Consider the following 25,946-nt stretch of genomic DNA (forward strand, 5'->3'; position numbering starts at 1 on the left):
TTAGACTTGAGATTGTTCCAGCAGAGTCCTCATGTCCAGCAGTGCATTCTCTATTGACTGGATCAGTTGTGTGGCACTTGTTTCTTTGCAGCTGTTGATAGCTGTCACCACAAAGCCGATGTAATTGCTCTTAACACTGTAGCACACACAGTATCCATTGGGATCATCAAGGTTAGTAACTGGCAGAAATTCATTCTCTAGCGTTACCTTGTGAACAGGGATAGAAGGGGATATGCAGAGGTTAGTTATTGTTGTAGTACTGAACATTCTGATATGTGTTATAAAATGAGTTTTAACATAATAAAATTGGTTTTGTTGTTATAATGAGAAAAAGATCTGGCAATGCCTGCAGACACTGTCGCTTAGATCAGCCTGATCCTCCTCTGGGGAGGTAAAGAATAAGCATGGTGGGAGCGACATGAGACCCTTACCTGACTTGTAAAGACGTTGTAGTCAAAGGCTTTATCGAAAGATGTGTCTTTGAAGATTTCTGGTATGGTGATGTTCTCCTCAACAGCCAGATCTTTAAGAGTCATCATGTGTCCATCTATGCTGTGTCCACTCATTGCCTTGAAAGATGGAGACAATTCAATTGATTTGTTCTTCCTTTACATGGAAGTAATTCTGTTATCTGTGGAGTTCTATGGTAGACACAGGTTTGAGTTTACATTCAGTGTTATTCACCAAAATGCATTGTGTCCTTAAAGTCTAGGCAGTCATCGTATTACTTGCTTTTGCTGATACATTGCTGCATTTCTTGCTATGTTACCACAAGCTAGAGCAGGAGAACGAGACCAAACAACACTGCTCCATAATCCCACAAGTGGTGAAAACCCACACAGGATATCTTCAACTTTCTGCTCATCTTTAACTGGACATGATGATAAGTAAATGTCTTGTGCAAACAACAAAATCAAGCTCTATATGAGGTCCTTGTTTGGAAAATAGTCATCATGTATTGTGGGATAGTATATAGTAGATAATACTCACCATTTTAGTTAATGCATTGTGTGCTTTTATAGATTTCCCCAATAAATCCATCTTCTCTGTGACCTGTGAAACACAGGAAGAAGACAGGAATGTTACAGCTCATCACTTGGAGCAGGTTGGTGTTTATTAGTGTGATTGCTGTGCGCCACAATAGTATCTAAAGCAGCCAAATGCAGCATCTATGATGATCCAGTAACATTGTACCTGGATCTTATTACTATAATAAGTACAGTACAGTAGTATACAGTAGTGTGCAAGTTCCTGCTCACATAAACTTTACATTGTGATGATGTCACATATTTTTAAATCACTTTTCTCATCCATCCTTCCTGCCGCTTATCCGGGGCCAAATCATGGTAGCATTAGGGTGAGCAACGAAACCCAGACATCCCTCTCCACAGCCATGCTCATCAACTCCTCCTAAGAGATCCCAAGGTGTTCCCAGGCCAGGAGAGATATGTAATCCCCCCAGTGTGTTCTGGGCCTGCCCCAGGATCTCCTCCTAGGACTTGCCAAGAACACCTCAAAAGGGAGTCGTCCAGGAGGCATCCTCACCAGGTGCCCGTACCATCTCACCTGGCTCCTTTCGATGCGAAGGAGCAGTGGCTCTACTCCTAGCCTCGACCGGATGTCTGAACTCCTTAACCTATCTTTAAGGCTGAGCCCAGACACTCTCTGGTGGAAACTCATTTCGACTGTTTGTATCCACAATTCCATGGTGAGGGTTTGGGCGTAGATTGACTGGTAAATTGAGAGCTTCACTTTCGGGTTCAGCTCTTTTTTCACCAGGACGTTCTGGTCCAATACCCACATCACTGATGAATGGCTCGCAGCAGCAGCCTAGGTACCCTATACTCCATACAAGGTCCCCCTAGGGACACAGTTGTAAGTCTTCTCCAAGTCCACAAAACACATGTAGACTGGATGTGCAAACTCCCATGACCCCTGCAGGGTCAGGATGGAATCCGCATTGCTTTTCCTGAATCAGAGGTTCGTCAGTTGGTCGGAACCTCCTTTCCTGTACCTTGGCATAAGCTTTTCCTGGGAGGCTGAGTAGTGTGATCCTATGATAGTTGGGGCACACCCTCCCGTTCCTCTTTTCTTTTCGTTTTTTTTTTTTTTTTTTAAATGGGGACCACCATCCCAGTCTGCCAGTCCATGGGATCACTTTTCTCAGCTTGAGGAAAGTTTTATTATAAAACCTGCATGGATCAAAAATTCATAATTGACCTTGTCTGCAGTTCGAGGTGTCCTGTCAGTAGTTATACAGATGTCTCTTTTACAATGGTGGTCTTTGGGCAAAATGCTTTTTGGGCCGCAGGGGGATTTTTCGCTGCAATACCATGAGTGACCACTGGGGAAAAGTCAGCTGAAAGGCTGAGTGGTGACGCCTTATCCAGCTCTTATAATACATCAATGGTAGTTCTACATGTATTCTGTGGCAACAGAAAGTGAGGACAGAATGTACTCAAGATAAAAGTTAACAGGATACAGGCACACTTTCATTCCAGTGCGCAGACATAGACTTTAGGTGCAGGCTTGTCAGACCTGAGGTACGTATAGTATTGGATATATGGCGTAATAATGTCATTTTATAGTAGTTAGCTGTAGAGTTACCTGTTTTGTAGGATCATCAAAGCCCTTGACAAAGGCAGCTGAGGCACTTGAGGTCGCACAGATTCCATCTATCCGGCCCCCTCTGAACATACGCATGGAGTTAGCTTCAAACACTGTACCACACCGCTGGTACATCCTGCCAGAGGAAAGCAGAAAACTGTTCTCAACAAACTGTGTTACAACAACAAACCTGTTAACCAGTCAAACATTCACATGTAGTACAGTTTGGTTCAGCATTACTTTACTTTGTGGTTGATAAGAAAATGTACTACATTGTGTTTTTATATTATTAATGGCCTGATATTGTAAAGCGAAAGCTGGGTGAATTCATAAGAATCTCTGTTACAATCTGTGTAATCAAGTGTTGTTTTTTTTACATGGAACCTTTGCTCTTTAGTTAGTTTTGGTTTAGAATGTTAAGAGTAAAAAGTGAATATACAAAAACAATCCATGTCCACATGATTTTTTTAGCGTCTCACCTGTAGTAGCCTAGCTGCATTGCCATCTGTATGAAAGCATCGGGGCTCAGCTTGTAGGCCTTTGGGACATCTTTTCCAAAGTGGTCAAATACCTGAATTCTCAGATCCACATCTTGGGCCAGTCTGTGGTGGTGGAGATGAGAGATGTAAGAAATCTTTGGACAGTGAACTCGACAGAGGTTTGTAGTGTTTGTCTCAGCGTAGCTCTATACCTGATGACAAGTATGAATGTATTATGTGTACAATATACATTTTGATACTAATATTCTGAGAAATATAAGGCCCTTACACTTTTTTTTGCAGTATGCCATATCAAATGTGCATCTTCCTCTCTCTCTACTCCTCTTTTCTTAGGACAGAAAGCTACACCCACACACCATCCCACATGGAGCAACAGCCCAGTGTTAGCTTATAACCTTAATTATAACTGTAATGCAATTAAATGCTGCCCTCACATGTCCATGTTCTGCTTGGCTTCCTCAATGTCCTTCTTGATCTCAGGTGTGATGCTGAAGTGTAGTTTCTGTGGCATGGGCAAAGACTCAGTCTCCTTCCTGTTTCCACAAACAAGAGGAAAAAATGACACATGGGAGTAGATTAGTGAAAAACTAAAGTAGATTAGGATAGGGTTGTGTTGTCTTCCTCATAGTCTCTTTGGTCACATCACATTTTAAGCTCATTATGTATTGTCTGTAGGGCTGTGAGATATCACCAAAATCTCCTTATATAAGTGATCTCATATCCCGATAACGATACACATCCCAATATGTTAATACATATCACATTTTCTGTAAATTCTATAAAATTGAGTATCTATGCAACTGTGACACAATTGAAAGCTGTCCTCACATGTCCGTGAGTGAAGGCTCCATGGCAGACCGCATCATCTCTGGGTCCTTCCTGTTTATACAAACAAAAGGGAAAAAAGGATACATGGGAGGGAATTAGTGAAAAACTAAAGTGTGTACAATGAAAATACATAGAAACACTACCCATATATCTTGCAGCAATACCAGGTTCTTAGATCAGTGATCCTAGATATGTGATTTAATGAAGGTAAACACAGTGTATGACTGTGTAATAGTTCTGTTACCTCTCTAATCAGAGACTGTAGATCTATCAACATATCAGTCCTGCTGCCTTCACATGCTGCAGAGATTTAAAGAAGTGAGAGAGAAGCTTCTCATATAGTATAAAGCAGCTGTGGACATCAGATACTGCAAGAATCAACTGGTATGCAGGATTGACTTCATCTGTCCATGCCGCTAACAGTGTGTTTAGTTTTTAGTTAATGTGTACACTTTGCCTCAATTCTGAACTTTCACTCATGGACTCACAGAATCTCTTATTTTTGGCTACTTACATGTATGCTGCCACGGCATGTGCAAAGACTTGTGCAACTGTACCATCAACATTGGCATGTGAGAAGTTTGCACCACATGACCCGTCTTTTCCAATAATAACCTGAAAGAAAAATAAGAAACGCAAATCAAGCCTTAACATCACATTTCAACTTTTTAGTTTCTCTTGCTCATTGTTGATATTGTTGTCAATTGCTTTTCGATGGTAAAGTTCCTATAAAAAGTATTCACCACCTTGAATGTTTTCCCCTTTTATTGCTTTTATAAATTGAATCATGGTCAATATAATTTGGCTCTTTGAAAAAAAGCTGAATTTACAAAAAACAACTTTTTAATGTCAAAGTGAAAACAGATTTCTACAAAGTAATGTCATTTAATTAGAAATATATAATGTAAAATAGGCAATGGCATAAATATTCACCACCTTTAAAGTGACTGACCTAATTCAGTAGAGGTCCATGAAGACAAAAGAACACTCCAAGGAACTCTAAGAAAAGGTTGTTGATAAGTATAAGTGAGGGGATGGGTACAAAGAAATTCCAGGTCACTGAACATCCCCTGGAGTTCAGTTAAATCCTTCATTTAGAAATGGAAGGAGTATGGCACATGTGTAAATCTGCCTAGAGCCGTTCTCACAAAGTGAGTGACCATGCAAGAAGGAGACTGGTGAGGGAAGCCACCAACACACCTGTGAATAGTCTGAAGGAGTTAAAAGCTGGGACAGACTCTGCATACAACAACTGTTACTTTATGGGAGAGAGAAGCCACTGTTGAAGAAAACTCATATTAAATCTTAACTAGAGTTCACCCAAAGTCATGTGGGAGACTCCAAGATCAACTGGAAGAAGGTTCTTTGGTCTGATGACACTAAAATTGAGTTTTTTTGGCCATCAGACTAGATGCTATGTTTGGTAGACACCAAACACTGTACATCACCACAAACACACCATCCCCACCGTGAAGCATGGTGGTGGCAGCATCATGTTGTGGGGATGCTTCACAGCCGCAGGCCCTGGAAGGCTTGTAAAGTTAGAGGGTAAAATGAATACAGCAAAATATAGAGAAGTCCTAGAGGCAATGACACGAAGCATATAGCGAAACCTACACTGAAATGGGTTAAAGGTGAATGTTCTGGAGTGGCCGAGACAGAGCCTGACCTCAATCCAATTTGTAGATGGACTTGAAAAGGGCTGTTCACGTCTGATCCTCTTGCAACATGACAGAGCTTGAGTAGTTTTGCAAAGAAGAATGAGAAAAATTGCAGTGTCCAGAAGACTGATTGAGACTCAGTGCTATGATTGTGGCCAAAGGTGCATCTACTAAATACTGACTTGAAGGGGGTGAAAATGTATGTAATCACTTATTTTACATTAAATATTTTAATTAATTGATATTACTTTGTAAAAATCTGTTTTCATTTGAAATCAATTAAAAGAGGAACACTTTTTATAGGCACTTCAGAATAATTTTGTGATATAACTTTTTAAAAATGAAAAAAAAAGACAACAACTTGCCTCTAACATTTACGCTGTCAGTCATGTAGCAACAGGTAAACTCAGCAGGGTTTTAATTGTTGAAAGTATGTAAACCTGATCCATGTCATCTCAATAATATGTGTTAAATATTGGTCATAAACTGTTTTAATCATGTTAACCTTTCATACAGTTGTTAGGACTGTCCGCACCGGCACTCTCCAAGGTGCCGAACCCCCCACTAACAAACACACAGTAGTGGATGGCTCATTCTCATTTAATCTGTTATTTATTTAATTAATTAAACCTGATAAATATTATGACTAACCAATGATATAAATATGACCAATGTACTTTTTAATATGTTGATGTAATACTTTTATTTTATTTTTGTTGTAAGCTATGTTTGTGTGCAGCTACCTGTCCCGCTTATTAAACTCTTGATAATGCACTCTTAAAATAACAGTGAAATATGCGCTAGTGACTTCAGACCAGGGTTTTTTTTGTCACTAGAGCAATCGCTTCCTTCTGCCTTAAAATAGCAACGTACAACCAATGCACATGACATGACCACACTTGATTTTGAGACCAACACGCCTATGGACGAACAGACCGGTGTAAGTGCATTTGCTATTTAGACAACGCAACTGACAATTGTGTCGGAGAAACTAACAAATAGACATGTGTTGCGCCCACCATCCGCTGTGCGCCGACCGCAAAAATCTTATCTTATCTTTGATATTATAATATGTCTCCAGGCTGTGTTTTACTCATTGTGTATGTTTTTGTGAAATTTATATTTGCATTACAGACACATGTATAATTTTTACCTGTAGTGATTTGTCAAACCAGCGGTTGCCACTGTTACACTGGCTGCCTCCTCCATGCACTATCTGTTTGATACCAGTGATGTCACTCGACTCATCAGACACCTGTGGCATCGCTCTATCCAAACACAGTGTGAAGATGCTCCTTTGAATGGCTGACACTGATTCTCTGTTGGTCTCATCTGGACACATCAAGGACATGCACACAGAAACATGATGTCATTATATAACCAGACTGCAATAGTGTAACAGATCCTTCCTGGATATTTTTACATTATCAATATCAGAATCAGCTTTAATGGCCAAGTATGTTTATACATATAAGGAATTTGAGTCCAGTGAATAACAACACCATTACAGAAAAAGTAGCAGAGAGCACATTTGATACATTTTTTAAATTTTCTAAAAGTGGGGTGCGTCTTATACACCAGTAGAACACAAAGAGAAGCTGGATCTTGATATGGTCTATATAGGATATAGGTCTGTAGTTCTCCAAACTAAGAACGATAACTATAACAATAATTATAATAATGTGAACTATAACGTCCTGTAAACAGCTGCACATTCCAGCTGTGTAGCAGCCAATGAAAATAGATTATTGATGACCCGTTACTTGTGTATGTTGTACAGAAAACATAAAAAAAAAACCCATGGTAAAGAGAGGGGTGGAGCTGTCAACTGATCACCACCTGGTGGTGAGTTGGCTTAAAATTGGTGGGGGAGGATGCCGGTCAGAACTCCCACCTCTGGGAGAGATTTGACCGTGTGCCAGGGGAAGCGGGGGACATTGAGTCCGAGTGGGCCATGTTCCATGCCTCCATTGTCAAGGCGGCCGACCAGTGCTGTGGCCGTAAGGTGGACAGTGCTTGTTGTGGCGGCAATACCCTAACCCGCTGGTGGACACCGGCGGTGAGGGATGCCATCAAGCAGAAGAAGGAGGACTGCAGCGGCGGTCACTGAGGCAAAAACCTGTATATGGGAGGAGTTCGGTGAGGCCATGGAGAATGACTTCCAAACGGCTTCAAAGAGGTTCTGGACCACCATCCGGCGTCTCAGGAAGGGGAAGCAGTGCACCGTTAACACTGTGTATGGTGGGGACGGTGCACTGCTGACCTCAACTCGGGACATTGTGGATCGGTGGAAGGAATACCATGAAGACCTCCTCAATCCCACCAGCACGCCTTTCGGTAAGGAAGCAGGGCCTGGGGACCCAGGTGTGGGCTCTCCTATCTCTGGGGCTGAGGTTGCAGAGGTGGTCAAAAAGCTCCTCGGTGGCAGGGCACCGGGGTTCGACGTTGTGGGGCTGTCATGGCTGACACGACTATGCAACATCGCGTGGACATTGGGGGCAGTGCCTCTGGATTGGCAGACTGGGGTGGTGGTCCCACTTTTTGAGAAGGGGGAACGGAGGGTGTGTTCCAACTACAGAGGGATCACACTCCTCAGCCTTCCTGGTAAGGTCTATTCGGGGGTACTGGAGAGGAGGGTCCGTCGGATAGTCAAACCTTGGATTCAGGAGGAGCAATGTGGTTTTCGTCCAGGTCGTGGTACTGTGGACCAGCTCTCCACCCTCTGCAGGATCCTTGAGGAGAAGGCATTCGACCGTGTCCCTCGGGGAGTCCTGTGGGGGGTTCTCTGGGAGTACGGGGTATCGGACCCCCTGATATGGGCCGTCCGTTCCCTGTATGACCCTTGTCAGAGCTTGGTCCGCATAGCCGGTAATATGTCAGACTCGTTTCCAGTGGGGGTTGGACTCCACCAGGGCTGCCCTCTGTCACCGATCCTGTTCATAATCTTTATGGACAGGATTTCTAGGCACAGCCAGGGTGTGGAGGGGGTCCGGTTTGGTGACCTCAGGGTTGGGTCACTGCTTTTTGCAGATGATGTGGTCCTGTTGGCCTCATCAGACCGTGACCTCCAACTCTCACTGGATTGGTTCGCCGCTGAGTGTGAAGCGGCCAGGATGACAATCAGCACCTCCAAATCCAAGTCCTTGGTCCTCAGCCGGAAAAGGGTGGAGTGCACTCTCCAGGTCGGGGATGAGATCCTGCCCCAAGTGGAGGAGTTCAAGTACCTTGGGGTCTTGTTCACGAGTGAGGGAAGGATGCAGCGTCTACAGTAATGCAGGCTCTGCACAGGTCTGTCGTGGTGAAGAGAGAGCTGAGCCGAAAGGCAAAGCTCTCGATTTACCAGTCGATCTTCGTTCCTACCCTCACCTATGGTCATGAGCTTTGGGTAGTGACCGAAAGAACAAGATCGCAGGTACAAGCGGCCGAAATGAGTTTCCTCCGTAGGGTGGCTGGGCTCTCCCTTAGAGATAGGGTGAGAAGCTCAGTCATCCGGAGGGAGCTCGGAGTAGACCCGCTGCTCCTCTGCGTTGAGAGGAGCCAGATGAAGTGGCTCGGGCATCTAATTAGGATGCCCCCCGGACGCCTCCCTGGTGAGGTGTTCAGGGCACGTCCCACCGGTAGGAGACCCCGAGGAAGACCCAGGACACGCTGGAGAGACTATGTCTCTTGACTGGCCTGGGAACACCTCGGGGTCCCCCGGGAAGAGCTGGGCGAAGTGGCTGGGGAGAGGGAAGTCTGGGCTTCCCTGCTTAGGCTGCTGCCCCCGCAACCCGACCCCGGATAAGCAGCAAGAAGACGGACAGAGACGGTATCAAAAATGTGTCTTATTTACCGGTTTTTATGGTACATTCAGAATTTTTAAGTGTGGAAAAGAATATCATACACAAATCATTATAAAGTGAAGTATTTTATGCATCTTATGTCATGTCTGAAGGGATCTTAAAGTGTTAGGTAAGCGAGTGCTCCTTTAGTTGTACTCACCATTCATTAAGTTAATGTAGGCCTTGTTCCAGGTTTTGCGATATTGGGTGGTCAGGATGCCAACAGGATCCGTGCTGAGCTGTGGTGAAGCTTTGCAGATCCTGTCCAGTTGAACACAGAGCTGATCGATTGTCAGTTGAGTCCCATCACTGTTGTACACGTCCAGCACAAAGAACTGATTCCAATGGGAGGACACATGAAAGCAAGACTTGATTATTGAAGCAGGTAACTCCACTGGGCGCCCAGAGACTCCTGAGTCCCCAGCAAGTCTATGTAGCCATTACTTTACCATTGCTTGTGCATTAGTGTGATATGTACGAAAAACAGGAGAGCAACTCTTCCTCGTACATCACATATGGGGCTCATACAGTCAGCCCAAGTGGGCTTCACATGTGGGCCCATGTTACTGAAACTATGTAGGACGTGCAAAATTTGCCCATGCGGAGCCCACATTTAACCCATGTGGGACCCACATGGACATGCTGGCTGGGTACATGTAATTTTTAGAAATTCAATAAATACAGACTCTGGTTGTAGAGGACTATGTATGACTTGGGTCAGTGATGTTGCTCCTCACCTCACAGTTGTGTGCTACAGTGATGTATTTTGGGTCGGTCTTGGAATAGAAAACCAGCGAGTCTCTCTCCGGACCAGGGATGCGGCAGGATGACAGCACCTGGTAGTACTGCTTCATACACAAGGGAATTCCTCTGACACACTCAACTGGTAGTGTACCACTGCAAAACAAGTTCTGTCATTAAACACTAACTCAGTCAATCAGTAGTATTTACAGCTTTAGCCATTTATGTCTCTTAAGTGTTGCAGGACTATTTTGAGTAATAAAGCACTACCTCTATTTTTGACTACATGATAAGAGAAATTACACTTAGCCTGTTAAAAGGTAGCAGAGGTGTACTGATGCTTGATACACACTAAATATTCTTAAGAAAGCCTGAATGAAGACAATCTGTTGAGGATATCATCTTTCCATAAAGTGAAAAAATTGTGTTAAATATAGTTTACCTTTCATATTTTACAATAGTTTTGTGTGTGTTCTCATAAAGAAAAGGAGCAAATGTGTGAACACCTTAGTTGAAAACTCCTCAGGAAAATGTATTTGACATCTTTGACTTAAGACAAGAACATTTAAGAATATATATAGGCTATATAATCAGCATATTTAAAAATATATGACATTTTGTCATGCAATAAATTATGATACTACTAAAAGACAACAAATAATAAAACTGGCAGTATGATACAGTCAATCATGTGAAGCTCAGCACTCACGTGTCTATCTTTTTCTTAAGATCCAAAATATCTTCTATTGTTTTGGCAGCACACCTAAACAGAAAAACAACATTGTTATTCATTTTAATGGTAAAGGGAAACTTAATAAGAATTAAAAAGGAGGGTAAAACATTGCAATACCCTGATTTTTGGTCCCTGGTAAGTACAGACGGACTGCATATCAGGAGCACTGGGACAATCCCTGTGGCCTGATAGTCGTTCTGGCCTGACTTGAACAGTCAACTTCACCAGCAATAATATAGTGAGCAAGAATTAGTTGCAGGATGCCCGGACCAATCAAATCCATGTAGCTATGTGGTGATGACGGGCAACAGTAAACTACAGTGGAAAATAAAAAAAACATGCTGTCTCTGACTCTGCTGCATGGAGGGTTCAGCTCCGCCCCTCTGAGACAGAGGAGAGGAGCAGCTAACGTTAGCCTCTGCGATAGTTTGCTGTCACTTCTCGTAGCGTTGCTGTCCTCTACGACTACTTTATTCCTCCTCACTGTTCTGTATAAAAGGTCCGGACACTGAATGGAGGACAGAGTTGCTCCGTCAGTAAGCGGCTACAGGACGCTGTTGTATTTGCTGTGGTCGAGTGAGCTAGAGAGTGAATGAAGAGAGGGAGCGCTGACACTAAGAAAGCCGGTGAATCAGATCAATAAAACGTTATTTTCTGATTGTTTCACAGCAGTTACGTTCAACAGCACAAATAAACTTCCCCACACACCTCCACTCAACCCTGCAGCTCTGCCTCAAACCTCTGAATGTGAAGGCTGCACAGCAGCAGCTTTATGCTGGTTTAGTTAGTTCATAATAAAAAAGCAAAGTCTTAATGATCGATTTTCTTTATTTCTATCTGTAAAATAAATAAATAAACTCTGATCCTGATCCACTTCTAAGACATCTGGAAGTCTTTTATTGATCAGCAAAGACAGTTAGTTTAGTTATTTAAAGAAACACAATGTAGAAAAAGATATTTACTGAAAAATGTCAAAATCTAACAGTGTTTTATATGTTCCCCAATAATAAACTTATGAACTTAGATATTACCTTCTGTTTTCTTTGTTTCAGAGCTAAAATATGGAAATAATTTTTTTATGGTTTATTTGGAACATTTATTAACTGGTAAAATGTGTTTCCTGTGCTCTGTGTGTGTGTCATCATCATTCATACCTATACAACGAGTTGTTAAATTACTATGGCACAAAAAATATTCTAGATATAACTTCTCACTGTTGTGCTCAGAGTGCACCAGAATAATGCATTTGACTTAAAAATGTACAAAACTTTCTTCCAGGGGAGCATGCCCCCGAACCTCCCTACAGGGTCAGACTGAAGTCCAACTACCATAGTCTCTCAAAAATCCTGTGGGAAACACTGGACCACTGGATTTGTAATATCAAATTAGAAGTGTGTTGTTCTATTTGTGTGATGTAGGATTCTTGCAATTGACTTTTATTTTATTGGCAATATGTTATAAATCATAATAATTTTATCATAATATACTGTATATGATAAATGCATGAAAAGAGTGGCCTGGAATGGAGTCAAATTCCTGGCCTTAATTATTGTCCCAATCCACCCCTGCTGGTAAGGGTCAAGTTTGAAATTTGCAGCCCAATTCCAAGATAACACTGAGGACAGGTTATTTTCTCTGACTTCAGGAAGTTACCTCCAGAGCCACTGAAGATATTCTAAAACTGTTTCACAATATGTGAAGTAATCCTCTTAAAAACTAAACTGATTCATGAAGAGCCATTTAACTTGAATAGTAACTTTCATGACATTGTTTGGGAGCACGAGGCTGTGGGAAAACCATCAGTCCCAGACCAACCTCTATAGAGGACAGTCAAGAGGAACTTGAGGAGGAAGAGAGGGGCAGTCAATTATCTCTGTATACATTGAGAATTTACTTTCAATGATTGGAAGAAAACCCCGATGATGAATACGACTATTGGATTTTCGTGTCCCTTGCCCGGACGTGGGTCACCGGGGCCCCCCCCCCTGGAGCCAGGCCTGGGGGCGGGGCTCGGAGGCGAGCGCCTGGTGGCCGGGCCTTCCCCTATGGGGCCCGGCCGGGCATAGCCCGAAAAAGGGACATGGGACCCCTCTCCCACAGACCCACCACCAGTGAGAGGGGCCAAAGGGGTCGGGTGCGCTGTGAGCTGGGCAGCGGCCGAAGGCGGGGACCTTGGCGGTCCGATCCTCGGCTGCAGAAGCTAGCTCTAGGGACATGGAATGTCACCTCTCTGGTGGGGAAGGAGCCTGAGCTGGTGCGTGAGGTTGAGAAGTTCCGGCTAGATATAGTCGGCCTCACCTCGACGCACAGCAAGGGCTCCTCGAGAGGGGTTGGACTCTCGTCCACTCTGGAGTTGCCACTGGTGTCAGGCGCCGGGCAGGGGTGGCAATACTTATTGCCCCCCGGCTTGGTGCCTGTATGTTGGAGTTTACCCCGGTAGACGAGAGGGTGGCCTCCCTCCGCCTTCGGGTGGGGGGACGGATCCTGACTGTTGTTTGTGCCTACGGTCCAAACAGCAGTTCAGAGTATCCAGCCTTTTTGGACTCCTTGGAGAGGGTGCTGGAAAACACTCCCCGTGGGGATTCCCTCGTTCTGCTGGGGGACTTCAACGCCCATGTTGGTAGCGACAGTGAGACCTGGAAGGGTGTGATTGGGAGGAACGGCCCCCCTGATCTGAACCCGAGCGGTGTTCTGTTGTGGGACTTCTGTGCTCGTCACGGATTGTCCATAACGAACACCATGTTCAAGCATAAGGGTGTCCATATGTGCACTTGGCACCAGGACACCCTAGGCCGCAGTTCGATGATTTACTTTGTAGTCGTGTCGTCGGACTTGCGGCCGCATGTCTTGGACACTCGGGTGAAGACAGGGGCGGAGCTGTCAACTGATCACCACCTGGTGGTGAGTTGGCTCCGATGGTGGGGGAGGATGCCGGGCAGACCTGGCAGGCCCAAACGCATTGTGAGGGTCTGCTGGGAACGTCTGGCAGAGTCTCCTGTCAGAGAGAGTTTCAACTCACACCTCCGGGAGAGCTTCGACCATGTGCCGGGGGAGGCGAGGGACATTGAGTCCGAGTGGGCCATGTTCCGTGCCTCCATTGTTAAGGCGGCCGACCGGAGCTGTGGCCGCAAGGTGGTCGGTGCCTGTCGGGGCGGCAATCCCCGAACCCGCTGGTGGACACCGGCGGTGAGGGATGCCGTCAAGCTGAAGAAGGAGTCCTATAGGGCCTTTTTGGCCTGTAGGACTCCGGAGGCAGCAGACGGGTACCGGCAGGCCAAGCGGAATGCAGCTAGGGCGGTCGTTGAGGCAAAAACCCGGACATGGGAGGAGTTCGGTGAGGCCATGGAAAAAGACTTCCAGGCGGCTTCGAAGAGATTCTGGACCACCATCCGGCGTCTCAGGACGGGGAAGCAGTGCACCGTCAACACTGTGTACGGTGGGGACGGTGTGCTGCTGACCTCGACTCGGGAAGTTGTGGATCGGTGGAAGGAATACTTCGAAGACCTCCTCAATCCCACCAACACGCCTTCTGGTAAAAGGAAGCAGGGCCTGGGGGCTCGGGTGTGGGCTCTCCTATCTCTGGGGTGGAGGTCGCCGAGGTGGTTAAAAAGCTCCTCGGTGGCAGGGCCCCGGGAGTGGATGAGATCCGCCCCGAGTTCCTCAAGGCCCTGGATGCTGTGGGGCTGTCATGGTTGACACGACTCTGCAGCATCGCGTGGAAATCGGGGGCAGTGCCTCTGGATTGGCAGACTGGGGTGGTGGTCCCTCTTTTTAAGAAGGGGGACCGGAGGGTGTGTTCCAATTACAGGGGAATCACACTCCTCAGCCTCCCTGGTAAGGTCTATTCGGGGGTGCTGGAGAGGAGGGTCCGTCGGATAGTCGAATCTCGGATTCAGGAGGACTCCGACTCCGGATAAGCGGTAGAAGACGGATGGATGGATGATTGGAAGTTACAGTGGGGCAAAAAAGTATTTAGTCAGCCACCAATTGTGTAAGTTCTCCTACTTAAGATGAGAGGCCTGGAATTTTCATCATAGGTATACCTCAACTATGAGAGACAAAATGAGAAAAAAAAAATCCAGAAAATCACATTGTCTGATTTTTAAAGAATTTATTTGCAAATTATGGTGGAAAATAAGTATTTGGTCAATAACAAAAGTTCATCTCAATACTTTGTTATATACCCTTTGTTGGCAATGACAGAGGTCAAAACGCTTTCTGTAAGTCTTCACAAGGTTTTCACACACTGTTGCTGGTATTTTGGCCCATTCCTCCATGCAGATCTCCTCTAGAGCAGTGATGTTTTGGGGCTGTCGCTGGGCAACACGGACTTTCAACTCCCTCCAAAGATTTTCTATGGGGTTGAGATCTGGAGACTGGCTAGGCCATTCCAGGACCTTGAAATGCTTCTTACGAAGCCACTCCTTCATTGCCCGGGCGGTGTGTTTGGGATCATTGTCATGCTGAGCCACGTTTAATCTTCAATGCCCTTGTTGATGGAGGGAGGTTTTCACTCAAAATCTCACAATACATGGCCCCATTCATTCTTTCCTTTACACGGATCAGTCGTCCTGGTCCCTTTGCAGAAAAACAGCCCCAAAGCATGATGTTTCCACCCCCATGCTTCACGGTAGGTATTGTGTTCTTTGGATGCAACTCAGCATTCTTTCTCCTTCAAACACGACAAGTTGAGTTTTTACCAAAAAGTTCTATTTTGGATTCATCTGACCATATGACATTCTCCCAATCCTCTTCTGGATCTAGGTCCACAATTTTGTTTCTGGTGTCCTTTGACAGCTCTTTGGTCTTGGCCATAGTGGAGTTTGGAGTGTGACTGTTTGAGGTTGTGGACAGGTGTCTTTTATACTTAACGAGTTCAAACAGGTAATTAATACAGTGGAGGACAGAGGAGCCTCTAAAAGAAGAAGTTACAGGTCTGTGAGAGCCAGAAATCTTGCTTGTTTGTAGGTGACCAAATATTTTCCCGAGGACCGTACCGTACTGTCTTCTTCCGCTTATCCGGGGTCGGGTCGCAGGGGCAGCAGGCTAAGCAGGGAAGCCCAGACTTCCCTCTCCCCAGCCACTTCGTCCAGCTCTTCCCGGGGGATCCCGAGGTGTTCCCAGGCCAGCCGAGAGACATAGTCTCTCCAGCGTGTCCTGGGTCTTCCTCGGGGTCTCCTACTGGTGGGACGTGCCCTGAACACCTCACCAGGGAGGCATCCTGATTAGATGCCCAAGCCACCTCATCTGGCTCCTCTCGATGCGGAGGAGCAGCGGGTCTACTCCGAGCTCCCTCCGGATAACTGAGCTTCTCACCCTATCTCTAAGGGAGAGCCCAGCCACCCTACGGAGGAAACTCATTTTGGCCGCTTGTACCCGCGATCTTGTTCTTTCTACCCAAAGCTCATGACCATAGGTGAGGGTAGGAACGAAGATCGACTGGTAAATCGAGAGCTTTGCCTTTCGGCTCAGCTCTCTCTTCACCACGGCGGATCTGTGCAGCACCGATCTGCCTGTCGATCTCACGCTCCATCCTTCCCTCACTCATGAACAAGACCCCGAGGTACTTGAACTCCTCCACTTGGGGCAGGATCTCATCCCTGACCCGGAGAGTGCACTCCACCCTTTTCCGGTTGAAGACTATGGCCTCGGATTTGGAGGTGCTGATTCTCATCCCGGCCGCTTCATACTTGGCTGCGAACCGATCCAGTGAGAGTTGGAGGTCACGGTCTGATGAGGCCAACAGGACCACATCATCCGCAAAAAGCAGTGACCCAATCCCGAGGTCACCAAACTGGACCCCCTCCACACCCTGGCTGCGCCTAGAAATCGGTGACAAAGGGCAGCCCTGGCGGAATCCAACCCTCACTGGAAACGAGTCTGACTTATTACCGGCAATGCGGACCAAGCTCTGACACCGGTCATACAGGGAACGGACGGCCCTTATCAGGGGGTCCGGTACCCCGTATTCCTGGAAAACCCCCCACAGGACTCCACGAGGGACACAGTCGAATGCCTTCTCCAAGTCCACAAAACACATGTGGACTGGTTGGGCAAACTCCCATGCACCCTCAAGGATCCTGCAGAGGGTGTAGAGCTGGTCCACAGTTCCACGGCCTGGACGAAAACCACACTGCTCCTCCTGAATCCGAGGTTCGACTATCCGACGGACCCTCCTCTCCAGTACCCCCGAATAGACCTTACCAGGGAGGCTGAGGAGTGTGATTCCCCTGTAATTGGAACACACTCTCCGGTCCCCCTTCTTAAAAAGAGGGACCACCACCCCAGTCTGCCAATCCAGAGGCACTGCCCCCAATGTCCACGTGATGCTGCAGAGTCGTGTCAACCATGACAGCCCCACAACATCCAGGGCCTTGAGTAACTCGGGGCGGATCTCATCCACTCCCGGGGCCCTCCCACCGAGGAGCTTTTTAACCACCTCGGCGACCTCCACCCCAGAGATAGGAGAGCCCACACCCGAGTCCCCAGGCCCTGCTTCCTTACCGGAAGGTGTGTCGGTGGGATTGAGGAGGTCTTCGAAGTATTCCTTCCACCGATCCACAACGTCCCGAGTCGAGATCAGCAGCACACCGTCCTCACCGTACACAGTGTTGACGGCGCACTGCTTCCCCCTCCTGAGATGCCGGATGGTGGTCCAGAATCTCTTCTCTATCTGAAACTCTCTCTGACAGGAGACGTTCCCAGCAGACCCTCACAATACGTTTGGGTTTGCCAGGTCTGACCGGCATCCTCCCCCACCATCGTAGCCAACTCACCACCAGGTGGTGATCAGTTGACAGCTCCGCACCTGTCTTCACCCGAGTGTCCAAGACATGCGGCTGCAAATCCGACGACACGATTACAAAGTCAATCATCGAACTGCGGCCTAGGGTGTCCTGGTGCCAAGTGCACATAAGGGCACCCTTATGCCTGAACATGGTGTTCTGTTATTGGACTTCTGTGCTCGTCACAGATTGTCCATAACGAACACCAGCACAGAGCACAGAAGTCCAATAACAGAACACTGCTCATGTTCAGATCGGGGGGGCCGTTCCTCCCAATCACACCCTTCCAGGTCTCACTGTCTCTACCAACATGGGCGTTGAAGTCCCCCAGCAGAACGAGGGAATCCCCAGGGGGAGTGCTTTCCAGCACCCCCTCCAAGGAGTCCAAAAAGGGTGGATACTCTGAGCTGCTGTTTGGACCATAGGCACAAACAACAGTCAGGATCCGTCCCCCCACCCGAAGGCAGAGGGAGGTTACCCTCTCGTCTACCGGGGTAAAATGCAACATACAGGCAATAAGTATTGCCACCCCTGCCCGAGTGGACGAGAGTCCAACCCCTCTCGAGGAGACTGGTTCCAGAGCCCTTGCTGTGTGTCGAGGTGAGGCCGACTATATCTAGCCGGAACTTCTGAACCTCACGCACCAGCTCAGGCTCCTTCCCCACCAGAGAAGGGAAGGAGCTAGCTTTTGCACCTAGAGCTAGCTTCTGCAGCCGAGGGTTGGACCGCCAAGGTCCCCGCCTTCGGCAGCCTTTCGCTGCCGCCCAGCTTACTTTGCTCCCGACCCCTTTGGCCCCTCCCACTGGTGGTGGGTCTGTGGGAGCGGGGTCCCATGTCCCTAATTTGGGCTGTACCCGGCCGGGCCCCATGGGCGAAGGCCCGGCCACCAGGCGCTCGCCACTGAGCCCCACCCCCAGGCCTGGCTCCAGGGGGGCGCCCCGGTGACCCGCGTCCGGGCAAGGGACACGAAAAACCATCTGTCGTACTCATCATTGGGGTTTTCTGAGCTACCTTTTGTCTGGCCCTCCCCCCAGGCCTGTTTGCCATGGGAGACCCTACCAGGGGCATAAAAGCCCCCGAAAACTGAGTTCCTGGGGTCATTGGGACACGCAAATCCCTCCACCACAATAAGGTAGTAGCTCAGGGAGGGGATTTTACCGAGGAATTTACCAATTAATTCATTAAAAATCCTACAATGTGATTTCCTGGATTCTTTCCCCCCATTCTGTATCTCATAGTTGAAGTGTACCTATGATGAAAATTACAGGCCTCTCTCATCTTTTTAGGTGGGACAATTGGTGGCTGTCTAAATACTTTTTTGCCCCACTGTAAATACATGTAACTTGGAGCATTTCTATGCATTTCTTTTATTTCTTTTTTTTTATTTCCCCAATGTCATTAATATTGTGCAGCAAATGACGGTGGATTTCAATGAAGGAATCTTCAAAGAGTGTGCTATCACTCGACTCCTGCTAATATTTATTGGGGATGTGTCTTAGGACAGCAGAAATAACATTAAACTTTTACCACTCCAATGAATCTTCCTCCATGCACCATTTTTTTATGTTTATGTTTGTTTACTGCACTTAAAGAAAAAAAAACACAATATAAAAAGGTAATACATGCAGAATTTGTTTGACATTAAGAAACAAAAACAATAACTTGTCAGGTCCCATACTGTTTAATTTGTTTCGTTTTTGATTTCCGGTTATATTTTGTTGGGCTTCCCTCACTTCCTGTTTGTGTTCTTTCCAGAGGGGTATTGCACGAAACCAGGATAAGGGATTAAGCCGGGATATGTTAGTTATCCTGGCTGAATTTAGCCTCAAGTCAGTTGCATGAAAGCAGGTTAAATTTAACCCGGCCCAGTTACTATGGTGATTTATTCTCTGCAGCTAGCCTGCTCCAGACCAGGCTAACAACCAGGCTAAGATTATTCTCAGGGTTAGGGGCAGTTCTGTCAATCATGTGACAAATTAATGGGTTTTACAGCATTTCCATGGTCTTTCTAAATATGTTGATATAATAGACTATATTGTCGTTTCATTAAAGTCTGTTGACTGTTTAATTGCAACAGTCATTTTATAGTCATTCATGTGGTAGCAGTATTGTGTATAATGTACAGTAGATTTACTTTGTACTATATACTAGCCGATACTCACAATGTTACTTGGCTACTTCTGAGGCTGAGCAGCATCTGGGTCCTGTTACACATGTTATTTTCTATTAGCACCAAATCACTGACTTCATATCCATTATGGGCTAAATGAGCAAGACATGATACCTCAAGCCTGGAGTCCAGCAACACTGTCTCCTCATCTGCAGAAGTGCATCCTGCAGCTGCAGATGTGCCTCCCCCTGCCCTACACCTAATTATAATAATTGTTTGCACTTAATTATATTTCCTGAGTAGCATGCACTTTTACTTGCCACATTTAAATCAAAGTGTTTAATTTAATTTAAATCAAAACTGTTGATTAGTGGGCTTGGACAGTAACTTCTTTAGTCCTTTAATTGTAATGTTGACAGTTCTAGTGGAGCACTGTTGTATTAATTGTACTTTTTTTTAAAAGTATACTTTAATGGGCTTTTTGCCTTTGATGTACAGGTTAGTAGAGAGAGACAGGAAAACTGGAGACAGAGAGAGAAGAATGACGTGCAGGATCGGAGTGCTTGGTGCGGGATTTGAACCGGGGTCACCTGCAGCGAGGACTGTAGCCTCAACACACGGGACAGGTGCTCTACCCACTGAGCTATGCTTAACCCAATAATTGTACATTAATTGCACTACTTACGCATTGAGCCGGTCCGCGATTGTCTGCCAGGCTTTCTCCTCTGCCTTGATTACAGTGCTTTGTGCTTGTGTTGCTTTTTTTTCTTATAATTTCTTTAACCTCATCATGAAACTCCATCAGGAGCTGTTGTTCAGCGGCCGTGAAGAATGACGCGCAACACCTTTCCATTTTCCAATCTGTGATTCTGTGATCGATGCCATGGGTCTATTTGAGAATGCTGTGAACACGCACTTATCCCAACTATCTACACCTGGCTTGACATAGCCGCGCCTTTTCATCCTGGCTCAGCAAACGTGCAACCGAATAAACCAAGATGCTCCGGTCAGACTAGATCAAGCTGTGCTTGCTCAGTTATCCTGGATTTCTTTATTCTACTTTTGTGCAATACCCCTCAGGTTTGTTTGTCTGAGCCTAACATAACTAACAAAAGAGCAATGTGCAGGAGGAGCCAATAAATCCCTTAAGGGCTTGTTGGGTGGCCCTCCTATAGTGAGATATACAACATAAAAACTCAGTGTAAAGTAAGAAGAAATGTGTTCTGAGTTTGACATACCACAGAAGAGTGTGTTGTTAACCACCCTGCCAAATTTGAATGATTAAAAAAAATCGCCAGATATATGAAATTAGGCTTCAAAGTTGTGTAAAACTCAGCCTCTTTCTCTGCTCCCAAACACTGTGGGAGTGCCCTCCGAGTTTGCTGAAACCCCGCCCCCAACCCTGTCACCTGTCAAAGTCACCACTTTTACCAGAAACATGGACACTATGGGTCTGTTCGAAACCGCATACGTTCCTCCTACTTGTACAAACTCTGATGTCATTTGAAGTATGTAGTGTGTTTTCAACTGTGTAGTATGCGATTTAGAGTATGTGAGAAGTTCCCGGATAGTTTACTAGATTTTACAGAAATGCGGAGTATGCATTATCGCTACCCGATTTGAGTCTGACATGCGCAGTATTGTCCGCCATCTTGGATGGTTATGTACGGCAACTCCGCTTGGAAAAAACGCTGCCAGACTCAAAACGCGATACGCGAAATAAATCAATTGTATAAACATAAACATAAATAAAATAGATCAGTCGTATAAATATATAAATATGAATAAATATAAATAGTTTATTTAGAAATAGTTTTCAGAGGTTAAGAGTAAGTATACATATCATGGAAATATCTGGAAATCAGACATGGAAATAAAATAATACAAAATAATAGTAATAATAATTATATCTATCTATCCACTATATCTATCTTAGATAGATAGATATGTGTATATATGTGTGTGTATATATATATATGTCTATATATACATATTTATTTATTTATTTATTTTTTCTTTTTTTCAATTAAGAATGGTATAAACTAACAGAATTTTTTAACATTACATTACATCCATTTTACATTCATAGAGCTTTATTTTGGAGCAGTTTTGTTAAGGAAAAAGATTTATCTGACGTTTGATGTGCACTCTTTTATACTTTATTAAAGACACAGGTATCACCCTTTCTAGTTCTGTCCCAGCCCCTCCACTCCGTTCCTCTTCTATTTCTCCAAACCGTTTCCTGTACTGTGAAAAAACACATTATTTACCCGACTCAATCGCGATTCGTGAGAAATATGAACTTTTGAGTGCTTTTTACATCTCTAAGGTTATAGTTTATTTTGGATTTTAAATATTGTTTTGTCAGTTGCAGCACTGTGGAAGTATGGAAGCGTAACTGCACCTTTATTCAAATGGAAATGCATTTTGCAAATTGGCAATTCAATCTTCAATTTTGTAATGCAATTTGAAAATGCATTTGACAATTCAATATGCAAAATGATAATGCAATCTTCAATACAGTTTTAATTATCTCTTTTTTACGGTGGCGGAGAAGGGTCATAACACATGCACACCTTCAAACTCAGAAAACACCTGCAAACTCAGAAAACACCTTCATCGATGTTACAAACATCAAGCAAATAGGGAAACGAACTGCAAACTAGATGAAAACGGAAATGTTTCTAGAGGGACCATAATCAGCGACGGACCCACACCCTGTTTCCGAAAACAAAGAAAAACAGATGTGTTTCCAAAGAGGTAAGTGTAATGTGTAATTCCAACATATTAAGTACTCAGATAATTGTTAAACGTTCTGCAGACTTTGTTAAATAGATGCATTATTTGTCGGCGTTTCTACATTGTTGTCCTAAGCACATCCCACCGCACTTTGTTCTTTTGCGCCACTACTTTTGAAAATTGTCACTGTCACATAGGCTAGTATGTATGTAAACTTCATAGTGCAAACACATTGGCCCTTCTTTAGCACCATTTCCTTTTCTGTAACGGACTCTAGCACCTCTTACCTCTTAAGCCCGAGAACCCCCGCTGGCGGGGGCAACAGCGCCCCCTATAAATTAAAAATGAATATAGTCATATGACACACCGTTTTTAACTTTTAACAATTATCTGAGTACTTAATATGTTGGAATTACACATTACACTTACCTCTTTGGAAACAAATCTGTGTTTCTTTGTTTTCGGAAACAGGATGTGGGTCCGTCGCTGATTATGGTCCCCATGGAAACATTTCCGTTTTCACCTAGTTTGCTGTTCGTTTTCATCTAGTTTGCAGTTCGTTTCCCTATTTGCTCGTGTTGTGAATATTTGAAACATCGATGAAGGTGTTTTCTGAGTTTGCAGGTGTTTTCTGAGTTTGCAGGTGTTTTCTGAGTTTGAACGTGTTTTCTGAATTTGCAGGTGTTTTCTGAATTTGCAGGTGTTTTGGCATTTGCATGTGTTATGACCCTTCTCGGCCACCGTAGTGTAGTGTGTAGGATGGAAGTATGTAGTATACGGTTTCGAACACAGCCTTGGACTTTATCTTCATACCTCATTTATGTCTGAGAGCTTTCAGCGGCTAACTCAGCTAACTGGCTAACTGTAGACTGTAGTAATAGTAGTGTGCCCTGAATGTATTTATACCTCTACAGCAGCAGGGGCCGGTACGCAGCGGTGCTTTTTCAGACCCACCCACTAAATCCTGAACGCAGAAATCTTGAAACACAGTTTGTGAAGCCTAGCTCCACAATTCAAATCTAAATGGTTGAAATGCTTTTTACACCTTTTTTAGAAATACATTTATGACCTATTTAATTTGTTTAGAAGAAAAGGTCTGAATTCACTTTACACGGTCTTTAAGAGTAAAGAAATACAGACAAATACATACAGAAGCCAAACAAAATTACAAGTGTAATAAAATAGGTGACAATTTACCAAGAATATGATAGTGATACTTAAGTGATCCAGAAAGAAGTATATGGTTAATTTCTTAAATGCTTTTAGACGGGAGAATTTCTAATATGAACTGGTAATCGGTTCCAACAGAAAGGACCCCTGAATCTAATTGGAAAGGTGGAGTAGAGATTATTGGCTGACCTCTTGTATCATATGCCATGTACCAGCCTCTGAGGTAAACGGTACATGAAGTAAGAAATATTCTCATTTATTTCAAACATACACACATATTATTACTATTTCTATTTAATTTAAACCTTTTTAATGCTCACATTGAAGGAACTGATGGTGTTCCATTTCACTCTATACCATATGTGATTACATGTGAAAAATAAACTTGATTGAATGATTGATAAAGGTTGAGCGTGTGCATGGGGGTCTGTGTGTTTTCACCTTAGTCGTTCCTTGTCTGTACTGGAGTCGGTCCTCCGAAAACTTGAAGGATTTGAAAAAACCGGCACAGGTCTCCGTTGTTTGAGATGTTCGTTCACATTGAAATCTGCTAACTACAAATAAATACATGCATAAGTTCTCATTTCATAAGCATTACATGAAGTTTATAGATTTATAAGGGTTAAAGATTGCACTAATGAACAGGCAAAGAAATGTTGACAGGATGATTATTCACTACAGTTGTTGTCAAGCAGCTTCTGTGCAAAATAATAAAAAATAATAAATAATATTAATGTAATTTCTCATTTTTCACAGTAAATAGCTGGGTTACTATATTATAGTAAATGTATAGATACATATATATAATATTATTTGTAGGTCATAAAGGTTAGGGTTAAGGGGTAAGTAGGCTAAGGTTAGGGTTAAGGGGCTAGTAGGTTAAGGTTAGGGTTAAGGGGCTAGTAGGTTAAGGTTAGGGTTAAGGGGTTAGTAGGTTAAGGTTAGGGTTAAGGGGTTAGTAGGTTAAGGTTAGGGTTAAGGGGTTAGTAGGTTAGAGTTAAGGGGTTAGTAGGTTAAGGTTAGGGTTGGCTGCAAATTCATTGTGAACCACAGCCCACATTTATGCAGCACCCACTTCTCAGTAAATCTGACCTGAAGTGTCCACAGTTGTTGGTGTGGTTGTTCAGCTCACCCAGTTTTCAGTGTTGCTCGCTTTCTTCTCCAGGCTTCCCTGCAGTCTCTCTCCAACCCCTCCTGGTTTCTGAAAGTCTTCCACCAGCTGTTTTGCTCGCTTTAGCTCGTCTCCCTCCACGATGGCCTCCAGGGTGGTGACGTAGCGCTCACAGGTCTGCTGTAGAGTGGGGAGAGGCTGACGGGGCAGTCCCTCCTGCTGGGTCAGGTACCTGCCAGTGACCAGAGTCGCTGATACAGGCTTCACCAAGTGACAAGATTTCACCAAACCAATGGGTCTCACCATCCCCACCTTTACCTGTGAGATACAACAATGTGCTCAGATACATGTTTGCGTGTATGTAAGTAGTTACTCTGAAATAATGAGGGCCCCACCTGAAACCCAGTCAGAACCAACTTGAAGCCCATATGGGTAAACACAGGAAAAATGGAAAACATGGAAACTCCAGACAAACCCACTTGGGACCCATATTGCAGCCCAAATTTAACCCATATCGGGCCACATTGACATTCTGGCTGGGAACGACCATAAAAAGGTATTCCAGTAAATTATGCAAGAGGAAGAAGAAGATAAAGAGGAAATAAATGAATGAGTACAACACAATACATTGAGTAATACAGTTAAAGATAAGAGGTGGTGAAGAGTTAATGCAAGAATTAACATTAAAATAAAACAAAAGTTTAATACACAATGTATTCAAGACTGCAAGGTAAGAAACAGCAACTTTCTCGCTGGTATAATTTCAGTAACCTGAAGATAACTGAGTACTTACTACAGTTCTGGTGCAAATTCCCAACATTTTGCATCCAAAGAAGAAACTCACAGACTGAGGTTGAAATGTCTGTAAATGACTATGTTCCTCTCCCAACACAGAGACGATCTGACATCAAAGAGTGGTGGAGGCTTGTTGTATTAGACTGATTGTGTTCTTTCTATATTTGTTTCTCTACACTTTATTTGTCTACATTGTTTGACTAACAAACAATTTGTCTGACCTGTTTATCTGATTAAAAGTTTCTATACTTCCCTCTGGGCAGCATGGAAGTGTGGTGGTTAGCACTGTCAAGTTTTCTCTGTGCTTAAGTGAGTTCTCTCCAGGTACTCCAGCTTCCTCCCACA

General features: G+C 44.6%; 1 protein-coding gene across 1 annotated transcript; it reads right to left on the reverse strand.

Annotated features, from left to right (window-relative positions):
• On the reverse strand, positions 1-25,626 carry LOC128380637 (carnitine O-acetyltransferase-like). The gene is made up of 15 exons (XM_053340511.1): positions 25,600-25,626; positions 24,828-25,124; positions 24,137-24,249; positions 10,868-10,921; positions 10,155-10,314; positions 9,578-9,752; positions 6,750-6,928; positions 4,450-4,550; positions 3,936-3,986; positions 3,542-3,640; positions 3,087-3,209; positions 2,608-2,743; positions 991-1,053; positions 432-569; positions 1-207 (listed from the first exon to the last, which is right to left on the reverse strand). The coding sequence occupies exons 1-15, from the start codon at positions 25,624-25,626 to the stop codon at positions 1-3; spliced, it is 1,923 nt and encodes a 640-aa protein (XP_053196486.1).
• Between the last annotated feature and the right edge of the window lie 320 nt (positions 25,627-25,946).

This window comes from Scomber japonicus, chromosome 19 (assembly GCF_027409825.1).
Source record: "Scomber japonicus isolate fScoJap1 chromosome 19, fScoJap1.pri, whole genome shotgun sequence".
Lineage (NCBI taxonomy): Eukaryota > Metazoa > Chordata > Actinopteri > Scombriformes > Scombridae > Scomber > Scomber japonicus.

What these genes read in the sequence shown, in the direction of transcription:
- LOC128380637 (XM_053340511.1), bottom strand. Translation starts at nt 25,626, where the DNA reads ATGTTGGGAATTTGCACCAGAACTGTA. An exon ending in GAGCCTTCACTCACGGACAT is followed by an intron (nt 3,641 to 3,935) that starts GTGAGGACAGCT and finishes TTGTGGAAACAG; the next exon opens with GAAGGAGACTGAGTCTTTGC. An exon ending in ATGCAGCTAGGCTACTACAG is followed by an intron (nt 2,744 to 3,086) that starts GTGAGACGCTAA and finishes TTCCTCTGGCAG; the next exon opens with GATGTACCAGCGGTGTGGTA.